The sequence below is a fragment of the Trachemys scripta genome, chromosome 3, assembly GCF_013100865.1.
Source record: "Trachemys scripta elegans isolate TJP31775 chromosome 3, CAS_Tse_1.0, whole genome shotgun sequence".
Lineage (NCBI taxonomy): Eukaryota > Metazoa > Chordata > Testudines > Emydidae > Trachemys > Trachemys scripta.
The window spans coordinates 145,577,028-145,595,488 of NC_048300.1; the positions used below are offsets into that span (position 1 = coordinate 145,577,028).

At 37.2% G+C, this 18,461-nt stretch overlaps 1 protein-coding gene across 11 annotated transcripts in view; it reads right to left on the bottom strand.

The window, feature by feature from the left end:
• MYO6 (myosin VI) overlaps nt 1-18,461 on the bottom strand; it is a 166,671-nt gene that overhangs the window by 92,365 nt on the left and 55,845 nt on the right. For 10 of the 11 annotated variants that reach the window (XR_004645196.1, XM_034766178.1, XM_034766177.1 and 7 more), the window contains exons 4-9: nt 12,771-12,844; nt 10,424-10,553; nt 7,935-8,040; nt 5,233-5,288; nt 2,046-2,143; nt 887-1,051 (exon numbers count right to left, since the gene is read on the bottom strand). Coding sequence is in view for 10 of the 11 variants with exons in the window: in XM_034766178.1 (XP_034622069.1) it covers nt 887-1,051; nt 2,046-2,143; nt 5,233-5,288; nt 7,935-8,040; nt 10,424-10,553; nt 12,771-12,844 (629 nt within the window). In the remaining variant the exon portion in view is untranslated. Of the gene's footprint in view, nt 1-886; nt 1,052-2,045; nt 2,144-4,535; nt 4,630-5,232; nt 5,289-7,934; nt 8,041-10,423; nt 10,554-12,770; nt 12,845-18,461 lie in introns of those variants that run through there. The other variant, XM_034766180.1, reaches the window with a different exon arrangement.

Here is an 18,461-nt window from a genome sequence, read left to right on the forward strand (position 1 = left end):
TGAGATACAAAGAGGTCATGGATAGCTGAAATCTTTTTAGAAATGGAGTGGGAAATCCAGAGACAGAAAGAGAAGGGGAGGAGGGATGGGAGAAAGAAGGGGATTATTGGCAGGAGGTTAGGTGGCATGAGAGGGACAAAGATGATGGCAGGAATGGATATGGGAGGTGGAGATTGTGGGGGTAAAGGGAAGGGCAGAGTTGGGGTAAATGTCAACAGAACTTAGGAGGATGCCACGGATGTGGGACCTAGATTTATGTTGGTGGAAGGAGATGAGGGTGGAGAAGGGAAGATGAGTGGGTGGAGCTGGTGGGAACTAGAGGGGGATGAGAATACACAGGAAGAGGAGACAAAACCAAAGAGGAGGGGGTTCAGGGGGAGGGAAAGGATGCTATTTCCTGGATCTGTCTGCATATATAATGCAATTCCTTAAGATAACAGTATTTTGGAGGAAAATAAGTATAAATTGTCAGGGCAACTGAAGTTAGGTTACCCACAGAACCCACAGTTGATTCCATTAGGTTAAAGTCCAAAGGAAGTATCACTGATAAAAATCACTACTACGATCCAGATGTGTAATAGCTCATTTTTGTAAAAGCACAAAAATTCCCCAAGATTAGTGGCATGGAGAAATAAACTATGGGAAACCCTTTAAACAGAAAAATGATAGACAGCCTTATATTAGGATCAAGTAGATTTTATAATGAATGGTTATGATCAATGAATAAATAAATACACAATAATAAGAGATTAACACCACAAATTGGTCTTTTAAAGGTAATAAATAGAGGTTATGAATAAGATTTGTTGACATTTGTTTTGAAAAGTTCAGGTATGTTAATAACTAGATAAAAAGATTAAAAAAAAAACAGCAGCAGCAAACTCACCCTAAAGTTATCTGGAGAGCTTAAATACAGTTTTTGCCTAATATCTTCAGGAGCACCTGCACAAAGCCTGTAAAAGATGTGGTAATTCCTCTCCTCTTTGCCTTGAACACAGATCCTGGATTTCTCCAGAAGATAATGTGACACAAATCCACCAACCACCAAATTCTAGGAGAAAGAAAAACAATTACATTTTTAATCATCCAAAAAAATACAGACATTTAAAAATATATCTGCTTGGTCTGATCAAGAGTGTTCCAACTGTAGGTACCCAAGGATGGCCACTACCAGGCAAAAGATGAAAACATTTCCTTAGATACTATTATATATTTAAAACTATTTTTAAAACACAAATTAAAATATAACTTTTGTTAAGCTGTATAGTTATAGGCATTTTTGGCACAAAAAACTCAGTCCAACAGTATGATTTCATTCAGCCCCAAAATACCAGCTATAGACATGAGGGTCCAAATTTTCATACAAACGCATAAAAATGTTCATTCCTCATTTAGGTGTGCAAATCCCCAAATGTATGCAAGTAATGCATGCACACCCTATGCATAATGTGCAATATTTACTTTTGTACACATATCAGGAGAATTGTGTGCCAAAACCTGGTTAAAATCTGTTAACAGTACATTTTTAAATGGAGGGGAGTATCATTTTTTTAAATTAAAATAATATTCCATCAGTTTGGCCCCACAGTTTGCCAGTAATGACATGGTAAGGGGTGGCTTCAATTCTCTTTTTCAAGGACTGCAGAATACAACTTTCCCTTGAGTCTGGTAAGCAAGCTAACCATTGCTTCCACTCAGCCTACTTCTGGTCTGGTGCATCTGTTCCCAGGCAATGGTTGAATGCTGTATTTGTAACCACTTGAAAATGTGAAGAGATTATCTTCAATCCTCTATATCAGAGTTTCTCAACCTCTTTGATATCAGGGACTGGCTTGCTGCCTTCCAAAACTGTGTCAGGGAGATCTCAGGGACCAGTGCCAATCCACGGACCAGTAATCGAGAAACACTGCTGTATATGAATCAACAATGACTGAGGATGAACAGAGATTACATATTCACATGATGGGAGGGTGCCACCCACAAAAACCTATGCCACCAAACAAAACTCACCACTGAATACCTGACTACAAACAAAGTACTCAAACCTTTTCGTTGAAGTGGATTTCTACAAATTTTCCAAAACGGCTGCTATTGTTGTTGCGAACAGTCTTTGCATTTCCAAAGGCTTCTAAGAGTGGATTGGCTGTTTAAAAAATAAAAGATTTCAAAATTTGATTCAAAGATGACTAGCACAAAAAAAAAAAAAAAAGACTTCACATCACTTTGAATAATTAGTTATCGTAACTGTAAAGTAACTACTGAGGATGACATTTGAAAGTTGAATAAGTCTTTCCCTTAGAAATAAAATTAACATGGAAAACAGCATTTTTTTTTCAAATTGTTCTGAATCTATTGCGGAAGCAATTTGTAATACAAACTTTAAATATTGTACACCAGGTGCAGTTCCTGAATCTGAACTATAAAATATTTGGTGGCTATCAATGAAAATGATTCAGCTAGTATTTTCTTAAAGAAAACTGGGTAAATAATAACAAACAAAATACGATGGACAATTTGAGCTCCAAGTGGATTGCCCCAAAATACAACTAATTTTCCCACCTATTACTCAGGCAAAAGCATGAATAAGTATATATGAGGTGAACACTATGCACAGTAACATTAATAAGGGGGGGGGAGGGGACCAAGAGCTGTGCTCTAAGAAAACCCAGCATCTATCCCAACAACATTTAGTTTTAAGGACTTAAAACTGTTGTTAGAATGAGGTAAACTCTTCAGTAGCAAGGTCTCCAAATCACATAAGGCTTTACAGTTCAAAACTGACACCTTGAATGCCCACAGATACACAATGGAAGACGGTGCTGACTTTGGAGAAGACTTGGAAGGTGCCTCCTATCACTAAAGTCCACCAAGCAGGTAGCCACATTCTGCAGTAGCTGTAGCTCCCAGTCTTCAAGAATAGCTCCATCCAGAATGCATCGCAATAATTCAGTGCATACATATTAAACATGCACCGTTTAAGCTGTGCAGCACAGTGCTTCTGAAAAACAATTTTGCTAGCTAGCAAAAGCAGCAGTAGCAGGCTTGGCAAAACTGTTTCCACATTTTGTCTATCAAACCATAGAAAACTATTTTTAAGGAACTGCTGACAACCTACAGTGACAGACTGACAATATCCTGTAATATCCTGAGGAACCCTTATGGAGTTGAGATAAAGTTTACTGAATTAAGGTTTATTGAATTAGGGTTGATACCTTTGGGGTACATTGTTTTAAAATGCAACTGTGTATGTATTATTGTGGCTTTGTATATATCTTCTCTAGCAGGAGGGGGATGCTAACATACTTCCTCCATTATTAGCGGAAGCCACCCCCTCAGCGAGGCGTGCATATACAAGTTCAAACTGGATTCTCCAGGGACCAACAAAGAAAGGATTTTTGGATAAGTAGCCTGGTTTTAAACTGGCTCAGTGCCTTCTTCTTGATCCATGGAGGGCCCAATCCTTAGGGTAGGTTTGGAAGGACTGGTCCTACTGAAGCCTCTGAAGATTATGTGCTTGTTCTAAGCTGAAACTGTGATGAATTTATAACTATAAGGAACCCCTTGGGTGGGAATTTGAACTACGCCTGCCAGAATCTATGTTAGGGTTGTGATGAAACCTGGTAAGCTTATTAGCATGCCTGCAGGTTCTTTTATTGTTTTTAATGTTTTCTCTGTAATGCTTTTATTTTAGGAATAAAATAGGCTTGCATAGAAAACTGTGTGGTAACTTATAGTTGTTGACAATCACTCTTATCAGTCTCTGAAGAGAAATCAAGCAGGTGTGCTCAGGCAGCTAGTATCTGCTGGGAAATAACACAGTGAAGGCAGGGAACAGTGGAGCCTGGAAATTCCCCAGTCAGAAGGGGTGACATATGGTTCTCCACTCAAAAAGACAATGGCTGGGGAGCTGGAAGAAGCCTGGATGTCCTGGCTGGACCACTGAGAGGAAATACAGGTGTAGTTGCTCTGCACTGTGACACATGCCTTCACCTTAAAATTGAACTCTATTAAAACTTAAAACTAAAGAAATTCAGTAGGAACTGTTCCAAATTTAAAGTCTCTTGAAATTATCTACAAATCGGATGCTACTAACATTAAAAGGTTATCAATAGGAAACCCACTATAGTGAGATAAATTAAGGATGGTAAAGTGTCAGCCCTTCCTTGGAATTTTGTTTTTTTTTATTCAAAATTATAACCTGATGGTTAAACTTCTTAATATGGCTTTCTTAACAGTTGTTATAAACAAAAAAAAGTTTATGAGATATGAAAATCTGGGCTTCAAAGTTGCTACGTTAATAATAAATACTTATTGAAGAACTTAAAAATAGCTTAATATTTACAGAAATGTGGATTATTGAATAAAAAGGTGACAAGAGGTCTTTCATTTCAGTTACAGGTTCTCCTAACAATACAGCAGTTGTGAGCATGCTTGTTAAGAAGGTGTTTACAATTGATTAAAAATTGCTTCAAACGTGCAGTAGATGCTATTGTAGATAGCACAATTATTTCACAGCTTTTTCCAAGAATACCTACAGATACCAATCAACATTATGGAATGCAGCTTCAGGCATTATGTCCAACTGTCAGTCACTTTCTGAGATCCCACGGCACATAACATGGATTTGGATGTTTATATACCCAGCTGTAATTAAGCAACATCATGCTTATTATACCATATCGATAAAAACAAAAAATGAAAGCCTGCTCTATTTCTCTGAACAAGATCTAATGGCTAGAAGTTGAGGCTAGACAAATTTAGATTAGAAATAAAGTGCAAATTTTTAACAGTGAGGATTATTAACCATTGGAACAACTTAATAAGGATTGTGGTAGATTCTCCTTCACTAGAAATTTTTAAATCAAGGTTGGATATATTTTTAAAAGACATATTCTAGTTCAGGGAAGTCCTGTGGCCTTATTATACAGACTAGATAATCACAATGGTTCCCTTCTGGCCTTATAATGTGTTAATATGACAAATGTAAATCCAATAAAGATGACATGGAAGTAGTATTAAGAATGAGTTGCTTTAAGACATATATGAATTAACATGGCATAAAGATTGGAGAAACCTTATTCTTGAAAATTGCTTCTGTGTTTCCTCCCAATTTTGAGCAAAACAAAACAACACACCCCATTCCACTAAAAAACACTGTTGTCAATGATTGTCTAACTGCCCCTACACATATCAAACCAAGTAAGGTTTGTTCACTTTAATAAAATACAATACCTTCTACTATTCTTTCATCAATATCTTGACCGGTACCATAGGATTCAGTCAAATACCTGTAAAGAAGAATAAAAAACAATGTCTCTCTTTTACTCCCAAGTAACGCTGCCTCAGTCTATTTGAGGAAATTGTTAAATGTCTGTATTATATGTTGGCCATTTACACAGAGGAGAACATATCTGAACATTTTAAATGGAAGATTATTTTACAAGTTCTCTGTGCATAGGCATTTAAATAAGTTAAAACACTCTTCTTTTGTAAAAGGAACATACGTATTTTTGTTGGCTTTAATGTGGTTTTTGGTATTTCTGACTTCATTTTTACAATCTTTTCATAGCTGTATATGTATATCAATATTTGTAGAAGTGAGGTTTTTTGGTCAATTTGACTAGTATATTATTGTGCCATCTGTAGCTATTTGTTAAGCTTTTATACAGCACTTTTTATCCATACATCAAGAATTAATGATTATTCACACACATACTGTCTGGTAGCCTATAAACAAAATCCTGTTTGGATTCTGGAGGAGCAAATTGCAGCTCCGTAATTAGGACAGAGTTAAATTTTGCCCTTAAAGAAGGAATTAAAAATGACTAATTTTTTAAAAAATAGTCTGCACTCTAAAACTGCTTACACTAAACATAGCTTACACTTGGTGAAAATGTACAAGTAAATCCATTAGTTAGTTTAGAGGTTAAAATTAAATTTAAAAATGGATCCTTTGAGAAATTTTGCCTCCACCGTTACACTTATTTGTACCAGTTACTTATCAGTAACAAGATACAATGCAGATCCTTCAAACATTCCACAAAGTTAAAACCCACTGAAATTTTGTAATCATTGGCTACATTTGAAGAATATTTTAAAAGGAGTGGTAATGTCCTCGTTATGCTTCATAACAAGGTTGCTCTTTCAATAAAAGAATATTCAGTTTTAGAAAATTCCACAAAGAACTCTTTCAATACAGCTGCCATCTTCTAATGTTCTCAGGGGAAGAAAGGCCACAGGGATGTTAAGACGCCCTCTTTCAAAATGCCATCCATATCCCATTGCTTCCTATAAGGATGAAGCCAAATGGTCCTCAGGCTAGACGGTGGCCTCCTAAGCTGTCAAAAGGCAGAGAACACCACTAAGGAGCAAGTGATTTTGGGCAGTGGCCATCTTTTCTGGAGTTCAGAAGGGAAGGAAAACTAGGGCATCTGCATGCAATGAAATGTGGGATGCAGAAGGGAGGGAGAAATTAGGGGTGCCTACAAGGGAATTTGGAGGACAGGAGGAAGATGGAAAGTGATATGTACACTCTCTGCATTACAGTACTCTGGCAAAGCAAATGAGCTGATAAAGTAGGCTTTACTGAGCAGTATTCTCTAATTGTGCTGTTCCAGCGGGGCATCAAGCAGCCAGGGCATAGCAGTCAATAGAGTCATAAATGTTAAGATAAAATAAAAAATGATTTAAGGTTGATACTATGCATCTTCAAATCAATATCACATTAGTGTTCTCAGTATTTGTTGTTTAGTGTTCACATAAGAACAAAAAAAAAATTCCCAATAAAACCCTATGTTATGCTGTGGTTGAAGTTGAGCATACATATCAGTATTTTTAAGATAATTACTTTTACTCTAGACTAAGAGTTAGAAACGCAGGAAATTCACAGTTAAGGTTAAACTTAAAAGAAATACAAGCATGGTAAGGTACAGAAATGCACAGTTAGGGTATAAACCATAATTCTGCCCTAGCATGACACCATTAAGGAAAACAGTAAATCTAGTATCTGTAAAACTCATCTTTATCTAACCTGGGACAACAAATACCAAAACTCCCAAAACACAATCATATGGTTATTGCATTATGTCACTAAGGTGTAGAGTAAAGGTTGTTTGGGAGCTCTGTCATTTCCATATTTTATCACTAAAGCTACAGTTTTAGCATGAAAATTTTGAGTAGAGTTCATGGCAGACGTGCAGGGAAAAAAGTCCCACACAAGGGTCACCAAATGTAGTTTTCACTTTTACGTAGTAAAATTAACGTTTCACCCCAAAATATCATTTAATCCATAACTGCAGTTGTTGGTAGGCTATTTGGCTATATTTTTCTTTTAAAAGGAAGACTGACACCAAAAAAGTGTACCATGGAGGGCGGGGGGACGAAGGTGAATAAAATAGTGGATTATATAGTGGGGATGTTGAAAGGTGAGGCCCAGAACATGGGAGGAAGGTTGGAAAGCAATGATTCCTACTGCAATCTGGTCACAGCACCACTGAGGTTTGGCCCATCCGCTCTCCCATCTCTATCTAGGGAGGATGGACAAACCAAACCCAAGTGGCGCTGCAAGCACATGTGCCAGGTTGCAATGCCCAGTATGAAGAGCTGGCCAGGCAGTGTCCTGCAGGACAGGAGCCATTGCTGCAGGGTGAGCTCATTACTGACTTTACTGAAACTCATGATTACTATGAACACAGTGACCACCATTCCAAAAATCAGTCTTATTTATCCTGTTTGCATTTCTTTTAAGTTTAACCTTAACTGTGTATTTCTGAAATCAGAGGGTTGGGAGCATTCAGCTGTCTTGCTGGATCATGCCTTAAATATATATTAATAACATTACAAATGACTTTAGAATTTATCTCTGAACATGATATACTAATGTATCAATACAAAAGATTCCCATTGAATAATTTTCTGGTTACACATGTACAAACCTCAGAACAAATTTTGTATTTTCTGTCTTGCCAGCTCCTGATTCTCCAGAAACTATGATGGACTGACTCATCTTGAGTACTTTCATGTCACGGAATGCTTTATCAGCTACAACAAAAATTACATTAAAGGACACAAAGTTATGTTACCCTTCCTACCATCAACTGATAATCAGAATTAAGTTATGCTGTACATGACACCCAATTTAATCCCTTTGAGAACAAAAATCAAAAAACTCTACAAATTTAAATTTCTGCATTACATCCTATGAAAGTCCATTTCTGCTACCTCCGTACCTTACATTACAGTGGCCCACCCTCAAAGAATGAAGCCTTGTATCTTCAAAGAGGCTGTGGCAGCAGACCAGACAACCTATGTATGACCCATAACAACTTAACAAGAGGCATTTGTATGCAGACAATTCACTTGTATGTGAATTTCAAAGAGATGTACTAGAGTAGCAATCAACTCATTCATTTTTAGTAATAGAAATCAAGGGTAGATACTAAGTGTATTTGTCTGTGTTTACCTATATTCTGTTAGATGTTTAACAATGTAACCAAATTAGCTTGTCGATGATGCATGTGTTAATTGCCTTAATTATGTATGTGACTGTGTCCAGATGTAAGATACTGTAGGAAACTAATAATATTATTATCTACATTGTCTTCAGCTTAACTATCTATGATATAGTATGATATGATCATAACTATCTATGATATCAGATTAGCCGGAGAATCGGCTAATCGCCTTATGTGAATGAGTGTAGTTTACCTGTGTATGCATAGAAAATAGAAGATTAACTTCAAAGCAGGTGGTCCACAGGCCATCTGCACTGCTATTCTTCCTTGTGGGAAGGCCCTGCTGTGACAATTTCTGTGAGGAGGCTTGTCAACCTGCTAGAAGAGCTATAAAAGAGAAACCTCGGGCCTGATCCTGCCATCTCTAAACTTTGAACAGGGAAAGTATAAGTCATAAAATGGAGATCTGCCAAATAAGTATTTGGAATACCTTGGAAAATGCTTGGAAAGACTTTAACAGACTTTACATTTAAGCTGCCTTTGGATTCTGACCTGTTGGGATGATTCCAGAGAGACTTTTACAGGTTTATTCCATCACTGCTGTGATTTTCAACTATGAACACTGGAACTCACTTGTATGTATATTGATATTTTAACCATTTATAACTCTCTTCTTTCTTTTATTCATAAATGTTAGATTTAGTTATTAAGGATTGGTTGACAGTGTGATATCTGGGTAAGATCTGAGATTCATATTGACCTGGAGATAATTGTCTGTTCCTTTGAAACTGGTGAACCTTACATATGGTGAAGAAGGTTTTCCAATAACTTTTCATTATATTAGACATGGTTGTATTGATGGGAGCAAAGAGCTGGAATGCCCACAGGCTCCTTGTTAACCAATATGGTATTACAGAAGCTCTTTTGTTACTGCCTTGGTGAATCGAATTATAGAATAAACCACCAGTTTTGAGGAGTATTTGCCCTATTTCCTGCAGTCTGCCCTGAACATGGCATTCTCAGTCTGGCCCATCCAGGCAGCAGAGGCATAGACCCACACGGCTATTGTTACACAGGGGAACAAATGCAGGGCTAATAGAACTGAACTCTGGAGTTTATTTACAAAATAGCGGAGGGTTGATTTTATAGCTATGAAGGTGTTTTATTAAGAAATTTTCAGCTTCACATGACATTGTGACAAATTATATCCAGACACACTGACTCATTTTCATATTGTTTCAAACTTCCCACATTTTGTGCTGTGTAAGAGATCCTGAAAAGGAACTTTAATGAAAATTGTTTAAATGTTGTTTGATCAAAACAAAAAAAAGGATAGTTTTCATACTCTGTGAGAGAAAGTTAGCAGCACATCAAATTGATTCAATTATGACTCATATTTGTTGTCTTTTTGAACAATCTTCTATACACTATATTACCTTCAGACTAAACATATAAAGAACTTAATATTCATATTAACTGTTTTCTTTGTTTAAATCAATCATTTAAAGGCATTTTAATGCATAAGAGGCAAAATGTAAAAGAAGGAACAATCCACACTGACAACATGCTGAAGTAGAAAGGGAATGAACTTACTACTTACTGGCAAGGACTGAAATTTTCAGAATGTGGATAACATCACAACAGAGGCCATCGTTCAGTTTTAATTATGGCATTTCTCATTTTTTTAAATATTGTAGTCTCATTTTTATGATGCTTTGATTGCATTGTTTATTAAACTATACATAATCTACAGTCTAAGCATTTTTGTTGGGAGATCAATAATATATTATTATTAAACACCGAAGCAGTATATCAAAGGTGAAACGATTAATCATTTTAGTACTGATTTATCTTATTTAAACATGGTTTAAAAACAGATGCTATTATATATGTTATTTAATATGTGATTGCAAGATGAAGTGGGGATTAAAGCATATTTTACAGAAGAAAGGCATAAATGGTGGACATACCTATTGCGTAGACATGTGGTGCTAATGTCCCAAGTGATTTACCCTGGTACTTTTTAATAGTCTCCAAAGAATAAAGTTTAGGAATATCAAAATATGGGTTCACTGCAATAAGAATGTTGGCTACATAGGTCTGTGAAGAAAAAAAAAAAATCATAGTAAACCACTAGCAAGAATTCAACTAACTGGTTAAAAGCAACTCTGAATTGCTATTAAAAACAACAGAATCCTATCTCAGAATTTGGAACAATGAAATTAGATTGGGGACACAATCAAATATTGCCAGAAAAGTCTCATCGTTTAGGATTATATACAACTAATTCTGACACCATACTGCAAATACAGACAGGTAATGCGCTCTTGGAGTGGCTGTATTTCTTAACAGTATTTAAAAGACATCTCAGAAGAAAGCAAAAACTTCCAAAGCACTTTCTAAACAAAAACACCCTCATACCCAGTATAACTGTGCCCTAGACAACATTCTACCCACCCCATAAAACAAGTTCTAAGTCACAAAGATGTGTGTAACCTGTCAATGAGCACATGAAGGCTGCTGTGAATCTACACAGCCACTGTATTACCAATGTGTATCTCATTGGTCTTGGATGTATTGATCATCAACATAAATCCATATTCTACTGGAATAAAATTCCATAGATACACAGAAAAACATTATGCAACAACTAAACACATAATGTAGATTTTCTATCAAGCTAGAAAACAATTTGGGGTGATACAACTTTATATTCACTTTTTTAAAATGTTTAAATAGTTAAACAGCAAAGGTAGCAGATCATACTATCCCGCATAGCAATATAAGGCTATTCTTCTGATTCACAGTTACAGCCAGACCGGATAGTCACAATTCCAGGGGTGGAATGGGGAAGAATGAAGATTCCCTACCTCACAGAGGAGTTATGCGGATAAATTCTTGAATGTGTGGGGGGTGCTCAGATACTAGTGATGATGACCAGATTACATAAATGAATAGTTAGATGCCTGAGGATGAGACAAGAGATACTCTTGCACAAAAAAAGACCCTAAAAAAGCCAGATGATGAAGTGACTCAGGCTAACTCTTTTCATTTGCTGTTCTGAGTTGAGAATAGTGGAAAGCCCCAAGAAGGGGGTTGGATACGGGCCACTAACACAGCATACATGTTCTGTGTTGAAGTGGGGAGAGAACTACACCTGCTCACAGAAAGGTTATTTCAGCTACTTCTGTTCTCACTATTTCCCTGAAGAAAATTGTATGTGTAAAGATGTTCAAGAGTCACCAGTACTAATATAACACTCCTGTAGGTAGCTAGATAGATTACATACCACTGATTCTGAAAACAGCATACAAAATAATCTTGTTTACTCCAATTATATTTGACGTTACCAGGGAAAACTAGTTCTAACAAAAATTGAACCAAATTGTATACAACATAGATTCTGGGAAACACATAGGTAGCATTTATTTAAAACAGTTTATTTAAAACACTGTTTCAACCTCGTCTTTTCTGCTTTAGATATCTGTTTTGCGTATTTTGGGTTTTGTTTTTTTGTTTTTAACTGCAGTCAAATTATTGACACTACCAGCATGGTTTCTAAAGCGGTTGACTGGTATTCTGTAAATAATTCATAGCTGTATAGTGTTCAGTTCAGCAACAACTGAAAATGAGTGAACACAATTTTTGATGGGAAAGCTTACGTCTAAATACATTTGAGTACAACTGATTTTTAATGCAAATGTTGCCTAGCTCTACCATCTCAATGCTGATTTTTTTTTTTTTTAAGGTGAAGAAAAATAATTTTATATAACTACATGGATTTCCCCCCCCCCCTCCAATGCTTGTTGCCTCTCTTCTATTTCACAGCTGTCATTGCCAGGGCAGATGGCAAGGACTAAATGTAATTTAGTCAGAATTCATTAAGTATAATTAGGCAATTTGATAGCAATATAAAAGATTAAGATGGTCATCTGAGCTAGAAAGTGTCAAAGGAGGCACCTGTTTGCTTCGTTCAAAAATAATGAAGAAAAAGAGACATCTTTGGTAATAGCATACCTACTGGCAAAGTAGCATACCTAAAGGAATGCAATTTGCTACCATGTAATAAAATAATGAACTAAACAACATACAGAAAGTCCAAATTACCCAATTTACCTAATTAACGGACTACTTTTACCCATCTGAATGAGGTGGCACACCAGACTTTCCTTATCAAAAACCCTAACATTCATAAATGCTACCAATTATGCTTGGGCTATTTTCTGCTATAAAACAAAATGGCACAAATACATAATAAACAGAATAATTACATTTATTTGGCATATTATACAAGCTAATACAATATGTAATACTTACATAAATTCTGTCTTTACAGTACCGCACTTTGATATTGTGAAGGAGTGTAGCTTCATTTAAGTACATTAGTGAACCTGCAATTTAAAAACCCACACAGATATTTTGACAAATAACCATCTTAGTGTACGATCACTAAACTGAAATTCAGCATTAAGAAGAATTCTGCTTCCCCTCCTCTTTTTTGGCCCATGAGTAGTTTAATCCTGCTGATTCCTTCAAAACCTTTTAAAGGGACACTATCAACTTAAAGAAATATAGTTTGTCTGGAAAATGTCTACCTAAATTTACTGTGACAATATCAAATAATATTATTTTCTTATAACATTTAACAAAGAACATTCGAACATGGAAGTGTCAATCTCTGACTTCACTCCATCAATGATAGCAAACTCCCAAACTCCCTCAACAGCTTTTCCCACAAGCACATTCATGCTTTCCTCCATACTTCCCCTTTATACATGGCAACAAACTTCTTGTAAAAATCCATAAAGGCACCAACTTATCCTCCTTCAAATCTTTCTCTGCCATTGTGCATAGAGAAAAATGCCATCTAACAGCTAGCTAGTTGAAATTGCTAATTCTTAGCATATCCAAGTGGTGATTTTCAAATGTTCACAACTTGGTCAAATCAGGGTGTATTTTCATGGGGACAACAAAAAGCATCCCTCTGATCCCTGGACAATTGTCTTGGCCATATATATAAAATCCCTGCTCCAAACGCTGTAGGTGCGCAAAGAAACTATTAGAAAAAAAATTTACGTTAACAAAACTACCTATTTTTCCTTAACCTCCTTGCTGAAAATGGGCAAACCAATTTTACTGAAAAACTTTAAAAAACCCATTTTGAGACAGAAAGCAAGCGTAGAAAGTTTCAGCCTGAATGGTTAACGTTTGGCAAAGCTATAAAGAACTGAAAACAGGGTTAACAATGGAAAGTGTTAGGCAGTCTTAATTCTAGGGCATCAATACCCGCTCCATCTATGTCAACAACAGCATTATCCCTAAGGCTACTCTGTGAACATCTCTTAGGTAGAGCTTCTTCAACCTAGGAACTTCCTCTACTCCTGGTCTCTCTAGTTTCCGGTTAGAATTTCAAACACAGAACACACACATCCTTACTTTTCGGTTTCAAACAACACCTCAGACTGCTAAACTTTAAACAATCAGCAACACAAAATACTCTATTATTTCAGTTGGTTTCCTCTGAGCATTTGACAGTACTTTGTTTAGAGTCAAGTTTCATTGTTTTCTTCATGGCCAGTTGTACTTCCTGTCTCAGGAGCTCTCTAACTCCTCTACTGATGCATTGCTCATGTGCAAGTGCTCACCACAACCTGCAAGAAGGCCCACAAAATGGAAGAAAGTGACCACTGTTTCTGAATTTGGGCCATGAAGGACTCTTTCTGTGCAGGAATCCTGGGAAAAAACATGTTTTTTCTTCCTCAGCTTCCTGAGGCTCAAATAACTCATTCTATTTCCAAACACCAAAAGCTTAGTATAAAATGGTACAAGACCCACTACCAATCAGGACCCTCTCAAGCCTTAACTTTATACAGTTATTTAACACCCCTCTGCAACAAAACCATCCAGTTCTTATTGCTGAAGGTCAACCTTCCCAGCTACTTCAATCCACAGGGACATCAATCCCTTGGGACCCCTGAGGCCAGACAGGCAGCTGGTAACCTCTTCATCATCCTCCTTCTGCCACAATCAGCAACTACAGTCCAACAGACCTTAGCAGTGGACAATGGGAGCTTGGCAACAGCAGCAGAGCCCTGTCTGCCAATGCCATTCACTCCCTTCAGCAGTGAGCAACGAATCTGCCTCCTACTCAAATGTGCCAGACCAGCTTGCAACAGAAGCAGATTCCCACGGCCACCCTTTGGTGTGTACAGCTCCAGCAAGAAGCAGCGCTTCCCTTTCTGGAAGCGATCTAAGAGTAACTTGACTTCACATATGGACTGCTTAGGGAAGGCATTTTTAGCTATGGGAGGATACGAATAGATACTAGCAGAAGGAAAACTCCTTTCCTACACATCTAAGTCTTCTATGGTAAGGTCAATGAAGGAAATACTTCGTCTGCTCAGAATAAAGCCTCTCGCTCTGGTCTGCAAATCCCTCAAATTGTTCCTCATCCTATTTCTCAAACTAATTTCTCTCCTCCTGAGAGGACAGCCTGAGGTGTTCTTACTGAACCAGACAATCGGGTACTTTAATGAGATTTATTTCTCATCCATATGTTCCATCCTACCAAACTCTTTATCCTTTTCCCTTCCAGGAGGATTATACTTGGATGGGGAGAGAAAAATCAGCCAAATAGGCAACTTCTTTCCACACTCACGGTGAAGTCTCTTCCTCTTCTGATTTCTCCCAGGAGTATAATTCAGATTCTAACCTTGTGGGACAAGTTAATTTCTTGAATATGTGGAGATTTATAATCCCATGACTATTAAAAGAGAGACCTCTCAAAATGAAAGAAAATATAGAGGGGAACAATCCTCTCCTATTTCTGCATCTTTAGAAAATACTACCAAGTCAGAAAAAGTTCTTTGAAGGAAAGAAGAGAGCAAGCTTATGAAGATCCTAAGGATAAAGGGTCCACATTTTGTTCTGTCCCTAAAATAAATTAAAATCTCTTCTCCCATCAAAAGGCTGTTGCTTCAGTTGAAGGGGTTATTATTTTTTAAAGTTTGTTTACGAGAAGGTCATGTGATACAGTAACAAAAGCCTTACTAAAGTCAAAATCTACGATAGCTACTGCTTCCCCCCTATCCACAAGGCTTGTTACCCTGTCAAAGAAAGCTATAAGTCTGGTTTGACATGACTTGTTCTTGATAAATCCATGCTGACTGTTATTTATCATCTTATTTTCTTTGATTGTTTGATTATTTGTTCCATTATATTTCTGGGTACCTAAATTACTCTGAATGGTGCATAATTCCCTGGGTTATCCTCATTCCACTTTTTATAGATGGGCAAATATAGTACCTTTTTCCAGTCCTCAGGTATCATTCACGTCCTCCACAAGTTCTCAAAGATAATCACTAATGACTCAGATCTGTTCAGACAGTTTCTTGCATCAGGCCCTGCCAACCTGAAGACATCTAACTTGTCTAAGTAATTCTTAACTTGTTCTTTTCCTATTTTAGAGTCAGATACTACCACATTTCACTGATGTTCTCTATGTTAGTCACCCAGTCATTGCTACTTTTTTGCTGAAAACTGAAATACAAAAGGCATTTAACATTTTGGCCATTGCTGTGTTTTCTATTATTGTCTTTCCCTCCTCATTAAGTAATGGGCCTACCTGGTCCCTGGCCTTCCTCTTGCTTCCCATGAATTTATAAAATGTTTTCATGTTACCCTTTATATTCCTACCTACTTTAATCTCATTTTGTGCCTTGGCCTTTTTAATTTTGTCCCTACATGCTTGTTGTTGGGTTTATGTTCATCCTTTGTAATTTGACCTAGTTTTCACTTCTTGTAGGACTCTTTTTCGAGTTTCAAGTCATCGAAAATTTCTTGGTTAAGCCAGATTGGCCTCTTACCATATTTCCTATCTTTCTTATGCATTTGGATAGTCTGCTTTTGTGCACTTAATGTCTCTTTACAAAACTGCAAACTCCTGAGCTCTTTTTTCCCTTTAGACTTGCTTCCCATTGGATCTTACCTACCAAATATCTGGCTTTGCTAAAGTCTGCCTTTGTGGAGTTCATTGTCTCTATTCTGCTGTTTTCCTCCTACCATTCCTGAGAATCATGAACTCTATCATTTCATGGTCACTTTCACTCAAGTTCCTCTGTTTGTCAGCATCAAATCCAGAATAGCCTCTTCGCTAGTCACTTTCTCTGTCTTCTGTAATAAAAAGTTGTCACCAATGCATTCCAAGAACTTGTTGGATAATCTATGTCCTGCTGTATTATTTTCCCAACAGATGTCTGGGTAAGTCCCCCATCACCATCAAATCCTCTGTTTTGGAAGATTTCATTAAGTTGTTTAAAAAAGGTCTCATCCACCTTTTCTTCCTGGTTAGGTGGTTTATTTTAGAACCCTACAATGATATCTTCATTTTTTACCGCTTCTACCCTTACCAGAGACTTTCAACAAGTCTGCCTCCCATGGCTATCTCAACAAGGATGCTTCCTCTTTCTCCTCCACACTGCCTGGGCACAACCAGGGAGGCACTGAAGGCACAGGAGAGAGAATCAGCTCCCAAGATTCATGAGGAGAAATTGTAGGGAAAGTACTGCTCATCCCTTGCAGTCCAGGGATGAAGCATGCTCACTTGCTCTGTGGAGATAGCTCATTGTGCAGTCCAGGCAACGGCTAGGAGATGTGTAGGGATGGAGCATGCTCACTGCAGATGGAAACTTTGGAGAATTTAGTTGCCAAACTCCAACAAGTCTCTACTGAGTATACAAGAGGTCACTATGTCAATGTGGGCAGCCACAAACCATGACACACATTGTTGAGGACTGCAAAATGACTGAACTTCCTAGAGGTATTCGTGCCTTGAACATTGCTGATAAGAACACTTGGCTTGGCTTGACCAGATTGCTTATGCCAAATAAAATAAATAACTAAATAAATATGAGAACTTATATTCAGATGCTTATAACCCAGTCAAACTGGGGCGGATTTTCACAGAGATGGTAAAATGCACATCCCTGTTACCACAGGGTAACTTCCTTACAAAACATCAAGTTCCTGCTCCAAAAAACTAAGGTTCTAGAGCATCTCAATGAAATGGCAGTAAACAATTTAAAAAAAAAAAAAAAAAACCACACAAAGTATTTTTTCCTAACCTTGTTCTCAGAAACTGCTCAATTATTTGACACTTTAAATCAATCAATAAATAAAAATAAGCCTGAGACAGACACCCAGCATGGAAAATTACAGCCCAAATAGTTACAACTTTGGCAAAATTATAAGCAGTGAAAAGACAACCTTCTAACAGAAAATGTTAGCTCCCAATTCTGCCTATAATGAACCTACACTGTACATGATATCACGAGCTTCAGGTCTTGTTTTCTTCGTTGTTGCAGAGTGGCTACATATCTAGGTTCAGTCACAGGAAGTAGATGCTATTGCTTTCAATGAGACTTAAGGTCCTAAGTCATGTAGTGCTTTAGAAAATCCCACCCTCTATGTATTTTATATTAAGAACAGCAGAAGCTGGTCTTGGCGACCATGTAAAAGGCAATTTCAAACATCCAGGCCAACAGTCTCTGGGAAGCAAAATTTAAAAAGACAATTTCTTCAGTTTTTTCCCCCCCCCACAGAAAATAAACAACTCTGCAAACAGATTATATTGCATAAGGCAACAACAAAATTATAGCCACTGCTGCCAGATTAAAAAAAGGAGGAAAAGTACAGAAGCGTACAATAGCCTTAACATTTTGGGTATACAGCATCCCTCTTCCATTACTACCCCCAAACTGGAGTACTGTTTGACAAAACACGTAGTTTTTCAATACATAACAAAAGAGCAAATCAAGTCCTGTATTGCTGCATGTAGCTCACTCTACTGTCCATTAAACTGATGAATCATGTCACTACTGTACTATGACGCAGTTGATTTAACATATTCAAATCAAACTGACATTAGTTTTGTTACAGTTTTATAAGAGTACTGCAGCTCACACGCTGGAATGAAACATGCTCCTTTTGCATGCTCATTTGAGAATTGAG